General features: G+C 37.9%; 1 protein-coding gene across 1 annotated transcript; it reads left to right on the top strand.

The window, feature by feature from the left end:
- The first annotated feature begins 1629 nt into the window (after nt 1–1629).
- LOC140140673 (uncharacterized) lies at nt 1630–23089 on the top strand. The gene is made up of 13 exons (XM_072162431.1): nt 1630–1737; nt 3276–3452; nt 5149–5235; nt 5949–6038; nt 6809–6898; nt 10594–10680; nt 10941–11021; nt 11588–11677; nt 16765–16828; nt 18491–18963; nt 20834–20956; nt 21547–21775; nt 22899–23089. Exons 1-13 carry the CDS (start codon nt 1630–1632, stop codon nt 23087–23089), a joined length of 1890 nt encoding a protein of 629 aa, XP_072018532.1.
- The last annotated feature ends 406 nt before the right edge of the window (nt 23090–23495 follow it).

The following is a 23495-nucleotide window of genomic DNA, read 5'->3' as shown; positions in this document are numbered from 1 at the left end:
GTCATTGAGAAAAATAAAGTACAACTATTTATTTAATTAATTAATATCTTTTCATATTACCGTAATCTAAAAATCAATTTATTTATTCTTAATTAAAGAAGAAGAATTGTACTTCATTTATTTCCTTCTTGCGTTATAAAATTGATTAATTAAAAGAAAATCGAGGCCTAATTGTTCTTTCTTCCTTCCATTACTAGTATTTGAATTTTATTTGCATGAAAAGAAAAAGCAAAAAAGAAAGAAATGCAAAAATAGGGAAGACAAGAAAACAAATGAAGACACAGGATAAGAAAACACATTTTGACGAATTTTAGCTCTTATTGTACTCATTTCGGGATGTTTGAGTCATATTTTGATTCATTCCGACCCATTTTCATCCCTATCAATCCGTTCCTATCCTTTTCCCATCTATTTCCATCCATTTCCATCCTTTTCCATCCATTTCCATACGTTTCGATACATTACTAAATTTACAAATACCCCATGATGAATGGGGTCTTAGGTCTTAGGTCTTAGTTTTATAGACACCCATACGCAACTGGTGATTGGTGATATTGTGGTAAACTCAGGTTAAACTTAAAAATAGAAAAAAGCTTTCATTTCAAGTTGTATCTAGGCCAAGGCCTAGATCGTCCGCATCTTCTTTTCAAGTTATTTAATGCTTCTGTTGACGAAATCCGATAATTCCAGTGCAAGCAGCATATAGGCCTACACATGGTTCGATTTAGAAAATAAAATTTACATGCACAACTCTGATTTTTTCCTCAAAAAGGGCTGAATAACACAAAATTTTGCATGCACAGGCAAAATTCTACATACACATAGCCAAAGTTACATGCATTTGTGCATGTAAAACCCCTCTAAATCGAACCCTGGCCGCCTACAGTATTATAGGCCTACACCTTTACTTCAGATGGACATTTTATTGTGAAAGGACTATGTCATTGCGCAAGCAATACAATGAAAAATTTCCGCATAGCCCCCAAATGAAAAGTGTTTTTATGATTATCTTTGTAATCAATCAGATAGCATTGTGTGAGAATTTAACATCCGAATTAAGTGAGTTATTCAATTTTTATGGGCCTTTCCATTTTACATGTATGATGTAGGCCGTAAGTCTATGGGGGTGATGATTAGAAATGAACAGCAATATTGAAAAACCCTCATTTTGGGACATTTTAGTCACTAAAATGACCATAAAAAAGAATAGCACTTCTAAAATTCACGCACAGTGCTGCCTGAGTGAGTACAAACAAACATAAATACATTTCATTCTGAGGCTATAGCAAAAACAAAAATGTCCTATATACCTTAATGGTTATGGAACAAAGGTGTATAATTAGAGTTCTTTTTCCGAGAAGAAAAGTTCCGTTTTAGTATTATCCTACAGGAATCTATTATGTTGATTTTTATTTAAAATTCAACATGACAAAAATCTAGGTATGACTTGCTGATACATATAAATATAACCAAGTACAGGTTGTGCAGAGCTCTAGATGGAATTAAAATCATGCAGAGCCAGATTGAAGCATAGACAGTAGAGAGAATAATGTGAAAACAGTCTGTGGTGAAAAGCATGAAGTTTTAACATGCAAATGAGGTCAAAATCTTAACCATTTGGGGATGCCCATGGATGCAGGAAGTACATGTAGTCAAGGTTGCTGGTTATGTAACCTTGTTAAGTTGTTAGGTACAAATATGGGCAGCAGTTTGGGTCAGAATGGGAACAAAGATGGGGTATGGAAAGCAACACAAGACAAAAATATGAAATGTTATACTTTAAAATACATGTCACCAATCACCCACACTTCCACTCTGACGCAATCGCATCACGTGGGATACATTTACCTCCCTGTATCTGTGCTTTGTTAATTGTAGTTTTTTGTTGTTTAGGCCCAAGTTCACAATTTTGATTCTGAGTTTACTGTTCAAGATATTAAAAATAGGACGAGGTGCCTTTTAATTATTAATTATCTATTATTTTCTTTATAAATTTAGTATTAGTTATCACAACCAATTATTAACCTGTTTTGAGTGGAGCCGGCATTAAATTATTTTATAACTATGCTCACTTTTACACATAGTATAACTTATGTGCAGTTATGCTGTTTGTTTATTCATCATTATTGTTGATATGATTCATGTTAGAAAGTAGCAAGTAAAAGCAATTTTAAAGGACAAAATGCAAAATATAAATAAAATTAAATTAAATACTTTGCAATTTTCAATTTTGGATGCAGGCGGTAAAACAGTAAACTAAGAATTGATTGTGAAGAGCCTTAGTATGGTTTATAGGGAGAGCTAGGGGCTAAACAGGCCCCGGGGCAAAACAAGCCCCCAAACAGATTTGAGCTCACTGCTAATGTATACCAAGACCAGTTAGGTTGCTGTTTGTGTGATGTTAGGGCCACTTCCTTTGCACACGCTCATGGCTATATGGTTGACTTGAGGCTTCAGGCATACATGTATGGCTTGGAAGACCTGATGTCCAGAGTCATCTCTAAATTAATGCATGGAAAGTAGCTAGTCCACTTTGGAAAGAGGGATGTAGTATCTATCAAATACTTGATGTCATTTTCCATTTAATATGTTTATTTTAGTAACTTACTATTGTGCATCTCAAAAATAAACTTATTTTGTCAAAATTCCATACTCTCTTATCACTGGACATGCTTGAATCTGGTAAGACCGTCGGGGCAAAACAGGCCCCCATATTTCTCTGCCCTATTTAGTCATTCATTGGGGTGGACTTTTTTTCTAAACCATTTAGTTATGTAATATAATTATAAGAAAGGCTATTTTGAACAAATAGAAGTGAAAAAGACAATTGGAAAGCCGTTGTTGAGGCACCATACCATAATATACTTTGGTTAAAGCATGGTTAAAGGTTGTGAGCTGACCAAATTGGTTTTGTCATGTCAGTATTTTAAGCTTAAAGTTAAAATTGGATCTTGCGTGCATGCTTGTTTTTATACATCACATGTACATGTATGACATTGCAATGCAAGGTTTCGTTCAGGGACAGTACTTGCTACCAAGATTTTGTAAAATTTTTCAAAGAGCTAAGTGACCTTTTACTTAGATGTATTTAGGTTGAAATTGAAATAGTCATATCCTTTAAATTATATTTAGGAGAAAATTCTGTGAAAATTGCAAGTTACATAGAATTTTTAGCCGAAAATCAATTTTGGGGATATGGCAACATGGTTGGCTGAGTTGGACTGGAGTAACTTTATATATTATTTTGTGTTTCTTTTTAACTATTTGCATTTTAGATAAACTGTGAGAGATCCAGCTTCCTGCTGAATTTGGAAGACTATTTGACCTCTGAGGTGTTTAAAGATGTGGACGAAAATGCATCGGATGATGTTTTTAATTTTGTTGAACAGATGAACAATGTTCTGAGAAACATGCTGTATGACTTTGGAGATGAATCTGAAACACAGCTCGAGGTAATCCTTTTATGAAGTTGAATTTTTGTATCACCCAATACAATACATGTACGTGTAGCATCTCTATAAAATTATGGAAATCATGATATGTTTGTGGTGCTTTGGCTCAGAAATGTTGATGGCAGTTGATGCATGCATGTGATCCTTGTCAGAGTTGTAAAGGTACATTAATTGTTGTGGAAATTGGTCATTTTAGGGTCCTTATTTGTACCCAAGACTAATACCTGAAGAAGTATCAGTTTGTATGATAATGTGATCTCTATAGTTACATGATGCTGACTAAGCTTCTTTTTTGTATTATAATGGGTACATAATTGATGTCAGAGGAGCATGAGGTAAACAGGAATAGGGCATCAAAATAGATCAAAATTATAGCAAAGTACATTGTTTTCATTAAACTATGCCATCAGTCGAATTTGAATTTGATAAAAATATGTTATTAATCATGATCATGAACGCATTCAGTATAACACGAAATTATAATGATGTTTATTACACCAAAATACTGAATGGTTTACTAATAATGACAGTAAATACGTAGGCCTATATTATCGAATGCAACATATCTTAATGGTATATTATATTTATAATGACTCACTTCAATACAAAAAAATTTGACTATATGTACTTCGGATTTTAAACAGGACTTTGATCGGGGACTTTGTCCCTGACACACTGTCAATCATACTTGTTTAACCGCAAGCACAAAGCATGGAAGTACAAGATATGGCACGCGCTAGACATGTATCTATAATGAGAGTTTAACTTTCGCTCCAACACAAAGGACCGCAAATACCACGGATATTTGTGTACGATGTAGTTAATGGTAATGGCACATGCCTGGAAGATTTAAACCATAACGAGATCTTGGTGACCAATCACAGCCAGATCCATTTAAAGATGCATTACATCATGGCCAATTTTAATTTAGTAAATGTATGCCAGAAGTCCGACAATCTCATCCATAGATGACAGTTTTAAGCATGTTAACCGCAATCCAAATTACATGTAAGTAGTTCACTTGGGAAGCTAATAAACAGAGGGAGTACGGTGACTGAAAAGATCAGATGTGAAAATCTATCAATTGTGAACAAATAAAATACAAATAGAGTTTTAAGCTGATGAAATCTCGGCTTGGGCAACTGGACTACGGAGAAGTCTATGTTTCATATGCTCTCTCCTAATTTTGCATAAACCCATCCAGATTTGAACATTCTCCTAAACATGTGCATGGTTTTACTGGAGATTTTCGTGTATTACCATTAGAGTATTGAAACACAAATCTTGCAATCTTGTCAGAGATAGAAATTGGATATTCTGTAACCCTGATTTGAACATTGCTCTGTACATTCACCTGGCCATTTATAGAAGATCTTAATTTAAGATGTCACATGTTTGATACCAAGTTATAGATTTAAGTTTTCATGAAGATAAGTCAATGTTGTGACTTGTTAAAATAAATGTACTCTATGAGTCACAACAGTTTCAAGTTGTTAAACATGCAAAAATCATGCATATGAATCAAGTTTTCTGTCATTATGTCAATCATTTTTCTTAAAAAGAAAAAAACCTACAGATTGCTTTCACATATACCAACTGCTTAATTCCCAGTTTAATTGAATTGAAACTTTGAAGATATCTCTGAAAAAGGTAATATTGTTGTTTGTACATGTATTTTATTGGCATATAATTATAGGTTGATGGAGGGAGCCGAAAGAATAAAAGAAAAACAACAGGCAGTAATATTGGGAGTACATATAGTTTAGATGAGAGCAGTGATCAGGTAAGTAATGAATCCGGGTGAATCCTCAATTCTTTTCTTTTCTTTTAGATTTCCTTTTCTTTTTATTCTTTCCTTCCTAACTTCCTTCCTTCCTTCCTTCCTTCCTTCCTTCCTTCCTTCCTTATTTCCTTCTTTCCTTCTTTCCTTCTTCTTTCCTTCCTTCCTTCCTTCCTTCCTTCCTTCCTTGCTTCCTTCTTTCCTTTATTCCTTGCTTCCTTCCTTGCTTCCTTCTTTATTCTCTCCTCTCCTCTCCTCTCCTCTCCTCTCCTCTCCCCTCCCCTCCCCTCCCCTCCCCTCCCCTCTCCTCTCCTCTCCTCTCCTCTCCTCTCCTCTCCTCTCTCTCTCCCTCCCTCCCCTCCCCTCCCCTCCCTCCCTCCCCTCCCCTCCCCTCTCCTCTCCTCTCCTCGCCTTTCCTCTCTCTCTCTCTCTATCTCTCTCCCTCTCCTCTCCCTCCCCTCCCCTCCCCTCCCCCCCTCCCCTCCCTCTCCTCTCCTCTCCTCTCCTCTCCTCTCTCCTCTCCTCTCCTCTCCCCCCTCCCTCCTCCTCCTCTCCTCTCCTCTCACTCCACTCCCCTCCTCTCCACTCCTCTCCTCTCCTCTCAACTCCTCTCCTCTCGACTCCTCTCGACTCTTGTAACTTTGAAGATGTCTCTGAAAGAGGTTATTAATGAGGTTAATAATGTTGTTCTTCGTATTTTATTTGCATAATTATAGACTAGTGATGTGAGCCAAAAGAAGAAGAGAACTTCAACAGGCAGTAATTTTCGGAGTACATCAAGTCGTTCAGAGACAAACAGTGATCAGGTATTTATTTCGCATTCTTTTTCAGGTTTTTCTCGCTTTCAATCATATTTTGACCGAATACTCTTAGATTTCAGTAAGAATTTGCAACAACAGTTTGAAACAGACTTCTCATGCTTTGTCTCGCCTGAACTATATTCAAGGAGAAGATTAGTAATCACTATGGTGGGGGTTCGTCCGTGTGGGTGAGTGTGTGGGGGAGGGGGGTGGTGGGTCTGTGCGTGTGTTTGGAAAAGCTTGTGAATGTGTTATCTTGAAAAGCTTGTGAACGTGTTATCTTGAGAACCAACCGTAAGTGCTATGGTGATAAAACTTTATAAACCGTAAGTGCTATGGTGATAAAACCCCTCCCTTCCCTCCCCTCCTCCCTTCCCTCCCCTCCCTCCCCTTCCTCCCTCCCTCCCTCTCCTCTCCTCTCCTCTCCTCTCCTCTCCTCTCCTCTCCTCTCCTCTCCTCTCCTCTCCCCTCCCCTCCCCTCCCCTCCTCCTCCCCTCTCCTCTCCTCTCCTCTCCCTCCCTCTCTCTCTCCTCTCCTCTCCTCTCCTCTCCTCTCCTCTCCTCTCCTCCTCGACTCCTCTCCTCTCCTCTCCTCACGACTCCTCTCCTCTCCTCTCGACTCCTCTCCTCTCGACTCCTCTCCTCTCGACTCCTCTCCTCTTGACTCCTCTCCTCTCGACTCCTCTCGACTCTTGTAACTTTGAAGATGTCTCTGAAAGAGGTTATTAATGAGGTTATTAATGTTGTTCTTCGTATTTTATTTGCATATAATTATAGACTAGTGATGTGAGCCAAAAGAAGAAGAGAACTTCAACAGGCAGTAATTTTCGGAGTACATCAAGTCGTTCAGAGACAAACAGTGATCAGGTATTTATTTCGCATTCTTTTCAGGTTTTTCTCGCTTTCAATCATATTTTGACCGAATACTCTTAGATTTCAGTAAGAATTTGCAACAACAGTTTGAAACAGACTTCTCATGCTTTGTCTCGCCTGAACTATATTCAAGGAGAAGATTAGTAATCACTATGGTGGGGGTTCGTCCGTGTGGGTGTGTGTGTGGGGGAGGGGGGTGGTGGGTCTGTGCGTGTGTTTGGAAAAGCTTGTGAACGTGTTATCTTGAGAACCAACCGTAAGTGCTATGGTGATAAAACTTTATAGGGGGTAGCATGACCAGAGGGTCTCGACCTGATTAGGTTTTGAGAGCAAAATATGATAATAAAGTACATTGTACCTAATTTGCCTAATTTATGCGTAATAAGCAAAATACCTTGTGAACAGATTATCTGGAGACCCGTATGGGGTACAGTGACGTAACTTGGTGGGGAGTAGCGTGGCCAGGTGTTCTTGACCTGATTTAGATTTTCAGCGCAAAATATGCTAGTTTGTTTGCTTGCATATAAATGCATATTTGATGCGTATCAAGCAAAAAACCTTGTGAACAGATTATCTTGAGATCCGTATGGGGTATAGTGACGTAACTTGGTGGGGAGTAGCGGAGCCAGAGGTTCTCGACTTGATATGATTTTCAGCGCAATATATAAAAATTAAGTACCTACTTTGCACAATTTATGCGTAACAAGCAAAATACCATTTTCTCAGAGACTAGGGGTCGCAAGTTCCTCAACCTTGGTGAGTGGGTGCACATTGACCCCAGACAGAACAAGTTTGTATTGGTTAGTGGGTTAAGATCACCCGAGGTCATTCAGGGGTCATCTGAGGTCAAAATTAGCAGAAACTGCCATATTGGCATGAAACTGGGTGGGTATAGTCAACATTTGAAGCCAAATTTTTGGAAGCTCATTTTGGGTCATCTGGGGCACACCAACATCGCCTGGTTAATAATTACTTGATACAGCAGAGACACTAAAATCAATACCCGGGATCGATACACGTGAATGTGCTATGCACGATTTGATATATTCAGATGATAAATCGTTGGATACCGGGGTAGAAAATAATGAATATCTCCCGTAATTGTTTTTATTCTAAAAAAGCCATATTTTTTGCTTGCACTTGAACATATGTGTTGAAAGGATATGATAGTCGTTAGCTTGCGTATTGAGAAAGAAGCGTGCGTATTGAGCTCAAAAAGTGACAAAAATTCTGATTTTATATGTGCCGAACTATAGCGCAGCATAGGCCACTCGTAGAGGCAGTCTAAAAGCAGATGACCTCATCAAAATGTTCATGGCGTATACCATGCTCACTCACACACAGGTCAGTTACCAGGCTATTGTTCATTCATTCATCTTAGTCGGATGTCCATCGGCCCATTATGCGTCTCAAACTATTAAACAGGTCGGAACAAAATGGCCATGCGTGTGGATTCAACATACCGTGGCGATTTCTGCCATGAAGATATCGGGGCAATGACACTGTATGGGGTCACCCAGGGGTCATCTGAGGTCAAACGGGGTTTACTAAAAAGCTGTCATATGGGCATGGAACTTGCAGTGTACAGTCAACATTTAGAGCAAAATTTTGGAAGGTTATTTCAGGATCATCTGAGGTCACACAGGGGTCATCTGCAGTCAAATTACTAAAAACTGTTGAATGGGTATGAAACTTAATGGGTACAGTCAACATTTAGATTCAAAATTTTGGTCAATTTGGGGTCATCCGGGCTCAGTCTGGGGTCATCTGAGGTCAAATTACTAAAAACTTGTATTGGCATGAAACTTGGTGGGTACTGTCAACATTTAGAGCCAAATTTTTGGAAGGTCATTTTGGGGTCATCTGGGGTCACCCATGGGTCATCTGAGGTCAACTTACTAAAAACTGTCAGATGAGCATGACTTACTGGGTACAGTCAACAGTTAAAGCCAAATTTTGGAAGGTCATTGTGGGGTCATCCGGGGTCACCAAGGGGTCATCTGAGGTCATGTCAAATTACTAAAAACTTGTATGGGCATGAAACTTGGCGGGTACAGTCAACATTTAGAGCCAAAATTTTGGAAGGTCATTTTGTGGTCATCCAGGGTCACCCAGGGGTCATCTGAGGTCAAATTACTAACTAAAAGACCTGATTTTCCCTTGTTTACGTCCGACTGCTAACCGCTTTTTGACCTTGAGTGTTCATGCGCGCATCATCGTAAACATCACTCAAATTTTTGCGTTTTCTGTTCAAATTATTAGAGATCACATTCACAAGTTCTAGCAAAACACGATTTGCAACACTAAATTTGTTAATATTGTACCGATTTTGCACATTTTTTATGGAAAGTTGGGACTATAGTCGTGATAAACTTTTACCGGAAACCGCTTCACAGGCATATTTAGTGGTATGAACCCTTAAGTAGGATATCGTTCACTTTAAGTTCCCACCATTCTGGCCACCAAACGTAAGTCAAAGCTTGAACGCTGTCCTATGTTTGTGTGTGTTTTCTTCACTTTGAGAAATTGCCTTGGTGCCCTTCTCAAATTTTCAACAGACTGCCATGATGCCCTCTTGAAATATTACAAACTGCTGTGCTGCCTTGCCTTTTCAGTAAAAATCCAAGGCAATTTTCAACTTGCCCTAAAATAGTTGCCGTGCCCCTTCAGATCCTTAATTCAAGGGCTGTCAAATTACTAAAAACTGGCATATGGGCATGGAACTTGCCGTGTACAGTCAACATTTAGAGCAAAATGTTTAAAAGGTTATTTCAGGATCATCTGAGGTCACACAGGGGTCATCTGCAGTCAAATTACTAAAAACTGTAATGGGTACAGTCAACATTTAGATTCAAAATTTTGGAAGGTCATTTTGGAGTCATCCGGGCACAGTCTGGGGTCATCTGAGGTCAAATTACTAAAACTGTTGTATTGGCATGAAACTTGGTGGGTACATGCAACATTTAGAGTACAATTTTGGACGATCATTTCAGGGTCATCCAAGGTCACCCATGGGTCACGGTCATCTGAGGTCAAATTACTAAAAACTGACATATGGGCATGAAACTTGGTGGGTACTGTCATCATTTAGAGTCATTTTTAGGTCATTTTGGGGTCATCCAAGGTCACACATGGGTAATCTGAGGTAAAATTACTTAAAACTGTCGTATCTTAGCATGAAACTTGGTCAGTGGGTAAAGTCATCATTTAGAGCCAATTTTTTGGACAGTCATTTTGGGGTCATCCGAGATCACCCAGGGGTCAGCCAGCTGAGGTTAAATTACTAAAAACTATCATATGGCCAGACATGAAACTTGGTATGTACAGTCAACATTTTTGGAAGGTCATTTCAGGGTCACCGGGGGTCATCTGAGGTCAAATTAGTAAAAATTGTTGGATGGCATGAAACTTGGTGGGTACTGTCACCATCAGCCAGATAATAGTGTCCAACCGAGAACCACCAAATTAATTGACCTCTACCAAATTTTGCAAAAGCAGGCGGTCGCGAAAGCATGTGAGACTTGTGGTTGGAGAAGCACCTTGTGGGATATGAAACTTTGAATTTGGGTTAAGTTGTTTTGGACCACCCTGTAGCAATAACTGCTAAAATAATTGAATTAAACTTAGAAGAAGTCTCTGAAAAAGGTTATTAATGAGGTTGTTTGTATTTTATTGGCATATAATTATAGGTTGGTGAAGGGAGCCGAAAGAAAAAGAGACAAACAACAAGCAGTAATATTGGGAGTACATATAGTTCAGATGAGATCAGTGATCAGGTAAATAATGAACCCGGGTGAATCCATGTTTCTCTGCTCTCCTTTCCTCTGCTCTGCTCTCCTCTCCTCTGCTCTCCTCTGCTCTCCTCTCCTCTCCTCTGCTCTCCTCTGCTCTCCTCTCCTCTCCTCTCCTCTCCTCTCTCTTTTGTCTTTCTTTCTTTCTTTCTTTCTTTCTTTCTTTCTTAATACTTGATAATCAGTTAATGCCTAGCTGAAGAGCACGTTAAATCAAACAACAAATTTATTTTTTATTTTGTAAGGAGAATCAAACGAGAAAGAGACCCACAACAGTCAGTAATTTTGGGAGTACGCCAAGTCATACAGAGACAAGCAGTGATCAGGTATTTATTTCACATTTTTTTTCAGGTTTTTTTCACCAGTTTCAGGGTTTTATGAGTGAAACTGAGTGGCATCTCTAATTGGCTGTAGACTGTTTTCAGTGTAAACACAGAAGTGGAGTTCCGATTGATTCTTTCACCTGACAATCATAACATTAGATTGATAACCTGATTGGTCGATTACTCATCAAAACTTTGATCGGTGCATATCACACTCTAGAAGGGAACACAAAGCTCTGCTTATGTCGCTCATTATCAGCTAGGGCGCTCGCATCAATCTGAGCAAAATCAGAAAATGAATATGGTGGTTCAGGAACCTTCTTGTTTTGGTTGTGCACTGAATAGGTAACAAAATGTGTTTTAAAACAATAATTGTAACCACACTGGCATCATTCTCCCAAACATGACTTTTGTGTAAATATACTAGTATTCCTTTTTTACAATACATTTTGTGATATTGCTCAATTGCTCTCAGAAGATTAGCTGCTAAAATAATTGAATTGAAACTTCGAAGATGTCTCTGAAAAAAGTATTGTTGTTGTTTGTATTTTATTTGCATATAATTATAGGTTGGTGAAGGGAGCCGAAAGAATAAGAGTCGCACAACAGGCAGTAATATTGGGAGTAAATTAAGTCATTCAGAGACAAGCAGTGATCAGGTAAATTTACTACTAACACCCATGCATGTTACCCCCACGGTTGTAATACGGTACGATCCTCGGGGTATGTGTGTATGTGTAATCCCACACGCCATGTACGTACTGTGCATACGTGTTTGAATAATATTTCCATCGTAATAATAAAACACAGGTTCCATTGTTTTATTCAAAATCTTGGATTTTGACAAAACTACAGCACCTAAAGTCTTGATTTTTACAGAGTATCATTATTGACTAAAGTACATTACAATCGTGTAAAAACCAGAATTTGAACCTTTTTTTTTAGGCTTTCTCCTCAGCAAATGTTATAATATGGCTTTAAAGCTGATTTTGTATTTAAGGTGTGCCATTAAAATTTAAATGCCTCTTAGGCCTTTAAAAATGAAACAGGAGATGTTTCTTCCAAATGTGTGGCACCTGGTCCAGCCAAAAGAAAAAAAGACAATCATAGCAACAGACTGATACATTGTGTCATCCCCAGGAAACTAACGGAAACTAACCAATAGAAATACGCCCTACAGTCAAGCATGTGGCTTTGTATTACACCACTAGCTGTTAGCTTCATTTACAAAATAAGCTGAATTTATACTCGTTGAGCAAAGAGCGGCGATTGGTATTTGACCAATAAGAATTAAGATAGCTTGCTTTTCATAATGCAACAAAAAAGGCCTATCTCATTGGCTAAAAAACAGTCGCTATCACTATTAGTGATGTAGTATAAATTTAGCTATAGGGATGTCTTTCCAATTCCATTTCCATTTAACAGAGGCAAAATCCTATTATTGATGGGACAATATTGGTACTGTGTTTATAGAATTGACAGCCCAAGGACAATAAGCATATTCCTATTAGACCACATAGTTACATGCATACAATAGCTTATAAATGAGTTGTGATGAGATGATTTGAAACTGCCACTTGAGATAATTTTATTCCTAACTATAATTATGTTATCAGTGGGTCCAAATTGGGCTATAATGGAGTTATGCATGGCGCATGGTTGTCCAGATAGGTGGTGTCATATGCTATTGATATTCATATTCAGAGACATCTTCAAAGTTACAAGAGTCGAGAGGAGTCCAGAGGAGAGGAGTCAAGAGGAGAGGAGTCGAGAGGAGAGGAGTCGAGAGGAGAGGAGTGGAGAGGAGAGGAGAGGAGTCGTGAGGAGAGGAGAGGAGAGGAGTCGAGAGGAGAGGAGGAGAGGAGAGGAGAGGAGAGGGGAGGGGAGGAGAGGAGAGGGGAGGAGAGGGGGGAGAGAGGAGAGGAGAGGAGAGGAGAGGAGAGGGGAGGGGAGGGAAGGGGAGGGGTTTTATCACCATAGCACTTACGGTTTATAAAGTTTTATCAAATGAAATCAAAAAATACCAATCCAGCCATCTTGGATACCGCATATGAGTAGCTCAGACCTTACATTGTCAGCCAAGGCATATGCAGATGATCTGACCCTTGTAGGAAGAAGCCCAGAAAGTTGTCAACAACTTAATAACATATTGTCAACAACTTCCTCCGAACTATGAAGGCCAAAAACCATCCAAATGCAGATCTCATGTGATGAATAAAGTAATTCCAAATGCAGAACAGAAGTTGAATGGCCACAAGACCCAATATGTAGCATACAATCCTCAGCTACAAATGAATACGGACAGATGATCACCTATATTCACAACCAGCCTATGAGATTCCTATGAAGATCTAAACAATGATGGCATCAGATAAATACATGTACTTAATCAGAAACTACTGATAAAAGTACTGAATGGAATCATGAAAATGTGGATATACAATCATATGATTATCCCCAAAATGACATGGGAGTTCACTATATACAGGTCATCAAATACCATCTGAACAAATACTCCAGAGATGTAAAGACTCAAACACTATATAGAGATAGTTTGGAAAATAAGAACCAAGAAGAGGTGGAATGGAGTTAAAGGGCTCGAGCAGAGAGAGCACCATATCATCTTAAATGAGATGAGCCGAGGTCAAACTGACTAGGCAGGTCTGGGTTTCAAGAAAACCCAAAAGCTTATTAAAGACATGAGCCAGAAAGAGCACAGAAAATGCCTCGCTAATCTGGTCAAAGAAGTGAATGAGGAATATATGCTGCTTTACCTCTACGGATGTGCTAAACAAGGACAGTGGTTGGGATAGGACTCCACCATGCTGGACATCGGAACTCCTGTCGTTCCATATCAATGCCAAGCATGACCAACTTCCTTCACCTGCTAATGTGAAACTATAGGGGAAAAACAATCTTGGACTGTGCCAACTCTGCAACTACCGTAACTGTACTCTGCTCCACATCCTGAATTGTTGCAGGTACTCGCTTGAGAATGGAAGGTACATGCAACTGGCGCAATGACCAAACACTAAGAACAATAGCATCAGGCCTGGCACCATAATTTATTTTATTTTTTTAAATTTATTTATAACATTCGGCGAAATGCCAGGCTAAACCCAATATTGACGAGCAATAAATTGAAGGGATGCCTATACATGAATAACATCAAAAACAAACAAAGAGAATAAATAAAAACACAAAAAGGTACCAAAACATGCCAAACAGACAAAAGAAGCAAAAGTAAATAGCTGGGAAAAACACAAAGATACTGGCTAAAAGAGGTGGGATTGGACAGCCAATTTGAAGGCCTGAAGGGATGTGGACTTAACGATGGCTTCCGGGAGGTAATTCCAAAATTCCATAATATTGATGAGGCTAACAACAGCAAACCAACAGAGTATACTCCAGACTTCATCCCTACCATTGCTTTCCGTATAGCCGATGGTACAACATACAGGAACCCAGCTCTATGTACTACAAAGACAGAAGTAAAAAACATACTGAAGAAGGCTAGAGACTGGACCTTCCTGATGGATGAGGAGCACAAGCCAATAGTGTTCCCTCCAGAAATAGCAGAAACTGCCAAGCGACCTGATATTATGATCTATTCAGCCATCACCAAACATACAATCATCATAGAATTGACAGTACCATCTGAGGAGAACCTAGCCTGAAAGCGTATGCCAGGAAAAAGTGTAAATATGAAGACCTGGTAGGCGAATGTGAAAACAGAGGATGGACTGTGTTTTACTTCCCAGTAGAAGTGTGAAGCAGATCAGCTTCTATAACACATCACTAACCAAGTGTTTAGCTGCCTGATGAGTCCCAAAGGGGAAAAGAAAACCAATCCTAGACACTGCCTCCAAAACAGCTCTGAAAGCCAGCTACATCATCTGGCTATGCAGATATACAAATGCATTTCGACAGATAGAGTTTATACCAACACCATCGATATGCACTGGGTGAATGGGGAGCGCTAATAAACCAGTTAACCCGCCAAAGTCTGGTCCTAAGCCCAGAAACCCCAGTGCATACAATACTGTGAAAATAGGCTTCGATGGTGACAGTTTTGATGTTTTACCAATGACTATTCCTCAACAACACTTTTTCATATCTATACACTTGTCCTGCCTGCTTCCTTACATCACTCCGGGTGGACCGTTGCAACGGTGTAGCACTTGCTAGTGTAGCTTTAGGGCACTTTTATTTATAGGCTCAAGTACAAGCTGATTATGTTTGTTTGTAAGTTAGACTGATAAGGTGATTTCTCCAATTGTGTCATCTTCCAAGACTGAACTACACCAGGAGTGCTCATCTTAAGAAGAGTGAAATTAGACTCAGAAGTTGACCGTGCTGGTAATCTACCAATGAACTACCCCTGTCAGGCATATATTTGGGAACAAACGTCCCTCGGCCCATAGTCTCAAAACTATGGCCATGCTTGACTGTTGAAGAAATAGTGGATTCAACCTACAGCAGCTGAAAGGAGCATCCCATCACGCATTGCAGTATATCTGCATGCCCCATAGCAAATGTAAACAAAATATAAACAAGAGCCGCTTAAATATTGAGCTATAGAGCTATGAATAGTTTCACAATACTTTTGGGGTCATATTTTTTCGAACAAAAGACTAAGCTTCCCTGATTTAATCAAGTTATTTAAAGTTGAAGTGAGAGATTTTGTGTACATTTTCTATGGCACATTCAGCAGTTCCATTATGGTACCGCAAAACGTAATGAGCTACTCCCTTCAGCTGCTGTGGATTCAACCTAACTTCATGAGGATTTATGCCATGAAGATATATCGGGTCAATTACACTGTGCGATAACCTGATTGGCCAATCATGCCTCAAAACTTTGGTCAGCATAGCAGCACTCTTGAAGGGATAACACAAAGGTCTGCGTATGTTGCCCATATTAACAGTGCGCTCCTGTCAATCTGAGCATAGGACTGCTGTTCTTTGAAACCAAGTGTATACACTGCTGCATATGTTCTTCTTATTTTTTATTAGTACCTAAAATAATCTGCAGTTCATAGGCACAGTACCAGGGGTAGCCCATACAACTTTGTTGTTCCTCTTTGTAAAGGTCAAGCTAGTCACACATTCTACAACACCACTATTCATCATTGGAACGCTTTGCTCAAGGGAATCAAGCAAGTTAATAAAGTCAATACTTTCAACAATAATAGTAAAAAAACACCTTGCTGGTCAAGCTAATTAATTTGAGCTGGTCTCACTTAATGTGCAATATTTTGTGTTGGTGTTTCATATTTTTTGTCTTCTGTGTTCTTTGCATTCCCCCTCCCCTCACATGTTTAAGGACCCCAATGGAAATAAGCTTTTCTTTTGAAAAGCTTTTTGGGCTATCCTCGGTGGCACCAAGGATAGCCCAAAAAGCTTGGTGCAAGTTGGTGCTCTGCTGTTTTATAATGTTTTATCATCTTAATGTGTTGTTTTTAAAATGTGTACATCTTATATTATTGTTAATTGTCTATTTATATGTAAATTTCTGAGTACAGAATCAAATCAAATCAAATCAAATCATTGCAAATTCAGAAATTGAATATAGTGGTTAGGGAACCTTTTGTTTTGGTTGTGCACTGGATAGGTAATGACATTTGTTCAAAAAAGAACTAGTGTAAGTACTGCCATCATCTCCTCCCAAAATGTGTTGTTGTATAATATATTCCTTTCTTGCAGTACATATTGATAGATTATACAATATTCATTTTGTAATGTAGGCTGATGCAGCAATGTCTGAAAAAGAATGTGCAATGGACAACAGAATCAAAGCCAAAAAGATTGGTGAGTGTATTTTTCAATTTTTATCCCCTGTGTTTTTTTGTTGTTGTAAAATTAAGTGAGAAAAAAGTATGTATCCTCATGTTCATCTGTGTGTCCGCCCATGCCAACATCCGTCTTTAACCGTACAAATTGCTCCTATCATTGCCAGTCTGTTTTCTGAACCGGGGTGGGTTGAAGTGTGTGTAAGAGCAGTTTGTATTAATGGAGTGTTTCGTGATCCTAGCATCCTCTTTTTATGACATTTTTCAGTATATATCCACGAAAAAAGCTTATTCCCAAAATATCAGTTGATTCCGATTTTGCATTATGCGAGTTATGCATGATTATGTGTGTTACACTGCTCCATAATTTTGTTCTGATATACCAGAACGAAATTCAAATTTCACGGTATCTTTGCTAAACAAATTAATCTGCAAGAAATATTTTGTACATAAACATTATGTAGCTAGAGGTTTCCAGTGATATAAAAATCTCAACTTTTTTTGAGAAAAGTGGGGGATGATGCTGTGGATCATGAAATGCCCTTTTAAGTATAAGCAGAGGCTCTATTATATAGTCATCCTATATAGTAACCTATTAATTATATCTAGGTAATTCCCTAAATCAGAAAAGAAAGAAAATCAGATTTTTTTTTTCATTATTTCTGGAGAAAGAATGGGCGCACTTATATCCTGCAAATGATAATACCAAATACGGCATAATTTATTAAGAATCTAACATTTTTCGTCAATGTTTGAGGAGTTTATCTATATGGATGACCCTATCTCCCAATATCATGATATAGATGAGAATTACCCCTAAGATCTTATCATGTACCCTCATCTTTTGTATAACTCAAAAGTCAATCAGTTGGGCATAAGAGAAATGTCATTTAGAACAAGTAAATTAATGATAAGAATTGATTTAATGTTTCATTTTTCTGCTCATCCTTCGTATTTAGCCTTGATTCAAGACGTACATCTGGGATGGTATTTGTTTTCATTTTGCATTAAGTTTACAGTTTACTTCCAATCACTTCTATATGACCACATGTTCAGAGATTTCAAGTGTGGTATACCAACGACTAGAATACTACTTACTTGGTACTTTGGTACAGGCCTATATACTATATAGTATACCCACTAGTACTTTTCACATGTTTAATAACTGGGGCTTGGTGGTGGAGTGACTAGCTGATAAAAATTCTGATATCATATCACACAGACATCAGGTCCCGGGGATCAGGTCCGAAAGGACTTGAGCATGTCTATTCGTATTCTGCCTGATGTGATACGTATAAAGGTTTAAAATTATGGGTTGTGGTTTAAGGGCACAATTTGCAGTGTATACATGTATGAAGAGAGTTTAGAGTACTGCCAGAGTATGGGTATAGAATTCAATGAATGTGTTTGATGATTGTATCTCAAACTTGTGACCCAATCATGAGCTTTAATGGTGGGAGGAATCCAAAACATTTCCCCAAAATTTCGAATATGACAACACAATTGTGACTTCTCTCCTGTGTGTTTGTTGACCAAAGGGTGCAAGACATGGCGTTTGCAATTTTCAGCACACAACAGTTCAAACAGACTGTCAACGAAGAGAATTAAGTTATCTGTTGAGGAATATATATATATAATCCAAATACTTACATTTTGAATTTGTTATTCTCTATTCCATCAGGGAGATATAACATTCCAATTGGTCTATTGGAGGAGGCTCCAAAGGAACTCCTGAGGAGGGAGGTCAAGGTGGAGTTTGTCAAAAAAATGGACGCAAAGGAAGCCTACGAGGTGATACCAGTGTTGCTGATTGGCAGCAGGGAGACATTCAGTCCCAACTTTTCCCACTTCTACCTCCTGGGTGGGAATCACCTCACAGCAGCTCTACGAGGTACAGTAGAGACAATCTGCTGTGAGGTGTATGCAGAGTTGACGGCAGTGGAGGCCTTGCGAGTTGCGTCGTGGCATAACAATATACAGAATTTTACACTGCCGCCAACTCTGCAGGACAACCTGATAATGTTCAGGAGGATGTTGTACACTAGCTGTAATCTCCCAGATACAGCAGAGCCGGGCCAGATGACGATTGAGTTTCGCAGGAATTGTATCCTTGCGCTTGGCAAGCGCCTGGAAACTGATACAGCGAAGGAAAGGGTATGTGAAATATTAAATACAAACTTGAAATTCTATCAGTAGGGGTCTCCTATATATCATCATAAAAAAGTAGGATCCCTTTAACTTGCTGATATAGGGCATTTTATGTTAAAAAACTACATTGTCATGCATTCTATAACTATGGTACTTAATTCGGTGACATCCCGCTATCTCTAAGGTCCGCTATCTCTAAGGTTCGCTATCTCTAAGGTTCGCTATCACTAACGTGCAAAGTCTATGGAGATCAGAATCCCGCTATCTCTAATAGAGAAAAGGGTTCGCTATACCTTAAAAAAGGTCCGCTACTTCTAAGGTTCGATATCACTAATTTAGAATAAGGTTCGCTAGTTCTAAGGTTCGATATCACTAATTATAAATAAGGTTCGCTATCACTAATTTAAAATAAGGTTCGCTATCACTAATTTTGAATAAGGTCCGCTATCACTAATTTATTGAAGGTTCGCTATCTCTAAGGTTCGTTATCACTAATTCCAATAAAGGTCCGCTATACCTAAGGTTCGCTATCACTAATTTTGTTTCAGGTTCGCTATCCCTAATTAATTAAGGTTCGCTATCTCTAAGGTTCGTTATCACTAATTTCGATTAAGGTTCGCTATACCTAAGGTTCGTTATCACTAATCTTAAATAAGGTCCACTATCTCTAATTTTAAATAAGGTCCGCTATCTCTAATGTCAAATAAGGTCCGCTATCTCTAATTTTAAATAAGGACCGCTATAGCGAACCTTATTTGAAATTAGAGATATGAACCTTATTTAAAATTAGAGATAGCGAACCTTATTTAAAATTAGAGATAGCGAACCTTATTTGAAATTAGTGATAGCGAACCTTAGAGATAGCGAACCTTAGAGATAGCGAACCTTAGAGATAGCGGACCTTATTTAAAATTAGAGATAGCGAACCTTAGGGATACCGGGATTGTTAAAATTAGAGATAGCGGACCTTATTTTAAATTAGTGATAGCGAACCTTAGAGATAGCGAACCTTCAATAAATTAGTGATAGCGGACCTTATTTAAAATTAGAGATAGCGAACCCTATTTAAAATTAGTGATATCGAACCTTAGAAATACCGAACCTTTTTCAAAATTAGTGATATCGAACCTTAGGTATAGCGAACCTTTTTCGTAATTAGTGATAACGAACCTTAGAGATAGCGAACCTTAGAGATAGCAAACCTTAGAGATAGCGAACCGTAACCCTTAATTCACACTTAGAACCATAGTGTATGTAGCCAGTCAGAAATGATGTGCATCAGGCCTATTTTTCAAGGGCATCCATTTTCATGGGACATACATTTGAAATTATATATGATGTTTCCATGGCAACATAAAGGTCTTTATACAAGCTGGAGTTCTTCCAATAATATATTGCAAGTGTCAGTTCCGTACGCAGATGTGTTATAAATAGCTACAGAAATTTGGTAATTACACAAGTAGAAGCAAGTAATATGTTAGCAATAAAGTTAATTGTACTGAAAAGCAGATTTCATGGATGAACAAAATTCCTCTTTAACCCAATATTTGTGGAAGAAGGGCCCAACTGCATGGAGTTGGGCCTTTCTTTCATGAAAACAATGACTAAGTGTAGGTGGAAGACTATTTAAAGAATGGATATTGGCTCATCTTTCACAAACAAGGAAGAACAAAATGCTGGGACTTACTCATTTTTGTAACAAAATGGAGTTGGGCCCGTCCATTGGATTTGTAGGGCAGTTGCCAGTTAAACAAATCATAATGATATTTTTTATTGATAAGTGATTTAAGATTGTGTATCTTAAAATTGTTATGTAACTTGATAAATATAACGTTCATGTGATGATACTGATATTTCTATTTAATGTGTACTTCAGCATCAGCGTCAAGCCATGGGACCAATCCTTCAAATGGCCACATACCCCAACAAGTGTTGGGAGCTCTTGATGAGTGTAATGACCAACTATGAGCAGGATCATGGCATACCACTTGAACAAACAGTAAGTGATATTAATTTTGCCACTAGTGTATTTTTTGCCACCATGACCAGTACCACACATTTGTGTACTCTAGAAAATCACTATATTTTCACACTTTTTGATATGAGCATGACCAAGGTTTTTTGATGACATCATCTATATTGAATTTTTCATGTCACCAAATATATGTATTCCAATGTTAACACTATTTTCTCCTCGGTTTTGTCATCAGTGTCCCCAATTTCTACAAAGTAATTGTTAAACACAAACAATATTATTTTTGATCCTGCAAAATACAAAAGAACAGAAAAATTGTGATGCCATTTGAAATTTGATATTTGGTTGTTTTTGCAGTAATGTTTGTGTACTTTTTATGGCGTGATGAACTTTATTAACAGTGTTTGCGTGTGGGCATGGATAACTTGAATGCTGGACCTAATATTGATTAAAAGCTGACGTCTAATCTGGCACAACATGGTGCAGAAAAAACTGGAATTGATTGATTTGGTTACTAATTAAACATGCAAACAGGACATTCTCTCATTCTCATTCTCTCTCTCTCCCTCTCTCCCTCTCTCTCTCTCTCTTAATGCTTCCCTCGCTTCCTCCAGTATTTTCACTCATTACAGGGACTAACTGATGATGAAAAGTACGAAATCCTATTGAAGTGTGAGAACCAAGAGATTAAGCCCAGAGATATGCCTAAGTTGGCCCAAGCTATTAAGAAAGAGCGTCTGGTCAAGGAGAAAATATGCTCATTCCTGGATGTAACCAACTATAGAGAGGCAAAGTGTATGTACCCTCATATACAAGAGGAAGATGTCCAAGCATTTGTTGATGGTAAGAATGTACTCTTAATTTTGGAATCTAATGGTTTGTTTTCTTTTATGCTATCACTTATGATGTTCATGTTTTCTCTTTTAAACAAACCATAGTTGAATGCTAATTAAATTTACAAACATTTATCATGAAAATTATGTATTTTATCATAATACATATTGTGATACATAGTGTAAGTATTTATTAGGCACTATATTTTGCACTTCAAAATGTTCACACTCACAAGTTTTATACTTTGAAGAATGCATTTGGGTTTCCTCTTTAGTAATTGGATGAATTTTAGTATTCATAATAATAATAAGACATGTTCAGCTGCATCTCAAATATCTTGCCAGTCTGTTTCAATTTTGAACGAGCCAAGAACAACCTCCGTCCCATTGTTGTGTCCGTTTGATTTGCATGGGTATTTTGCAGTGTCACGCAAGTGTCTGCTCATAACAAATTCGAAAGATTTAAATATTACTTCTAGATTGTGCTAGAATGTGTTTATTATTTAACAAAATCGATACAGACTTTTCAAATTTAGTATCAATCAATATATCATTTCCACATTAAGACACAGACAAATTTTAGATATGAGAAGGCAATCATTTCTCATAGAATACTGAAATGAAGCGCATAAGAACATGATAATGACATATTGTAAAAGATGAGTTACTGGAACTTCAACTGCTTATAATATGGGACAGCATCATTGGATTTGCACAACTTTAAAACAGATGATGCACAACATGTTGTTCTACAACTAACTTTTTTAATTAAATGTTGAAAATACACTGGAAAAATATTGATTTATTATTCAAACAAACCACAGATGAATGACCTTTGAGCTTCAAAGGGTGGTTTACTACAAGTTTTAAAACATGGTCAAATTTTGTTCAAGTGGTCTTTACTTGTGAGAACATCAATGGATTTGCAGAATTTTAACACCGAAGGTGCCAAACATGCCATTCTACAAAACATGTTTTTCAATTTTTAAAATCGGGCGAAAACTTAATTATTGAGTTATTCAAATGTTTCTTGGGAGGAACTTTGATCTTGAGTTACCTGTCGTATGATCATACACTGCGTTGATAAATAAAGCTCATCCAAAATTTACAGGATATAATGTGCTTTCTTTCAGATAAAACCATGAAATTTAAGAAAGAACTTCCAGTTGAGTTCCGGAAGTGGATGGCCAGGATTGCAGCCAATAAGGGCAAACAGTGCACATTTTTCGCCGAACTTGGACAGGAAAACAAAGTGATGGTACTTGGCAGGGACAATGCACAACAGCACTTCCCAGCTAGCCAAATAACGTTTTTGGAACGTTAAAAAAACGTTTCACTTTGGTACAGAAAACGTTTCAATATTACGTTTTAAAAACGCAAATGTGTGGAGTTTTGAAAACGTTTTCGTAACGTTTCATTGTAACGTTTTAAAACGTCATTATAACGTTAAAATAACAAATAACAAATCGGTTTGTTCTTATGTAACGTTTTAAAAACGTTTAAAAACCGTTACCAACACGTTATTATAACGTTAAAACAACAATACATGAAATTGGTTTGGTCTTATGTGAACGTTAAAAAAACGTTACCAACACGTTATTATAACGTTAAAACAACAATGTATTAAATTGACTTTGTCTTGAATGACGTTTTAAAAACGTTCAGAAAACGTTACTGACCCATTGCAATGCGAGGGTTTGGATAACGTTATGAACCACACTGTAGTTATC

Source organism: Amphiura filiformis, chromosome 19, assembly GCF_039555335.1.
Source record: "Amphiura filiformis chromosome 19, Afil_fr2py, whole genome shotgun sequence".
Classification (NCBI taxonomy): Eukaryota; Metazoa; Echinodermata; class Ophiuroidea; order Amphilepidida; family Amphiuridae; genus Amphiura; species Amphiura filiformis.
Note: the sequence above shows the minus strand (reverse complement) of the source record. Positions and strands in the feature narration are given on the sequence as shown.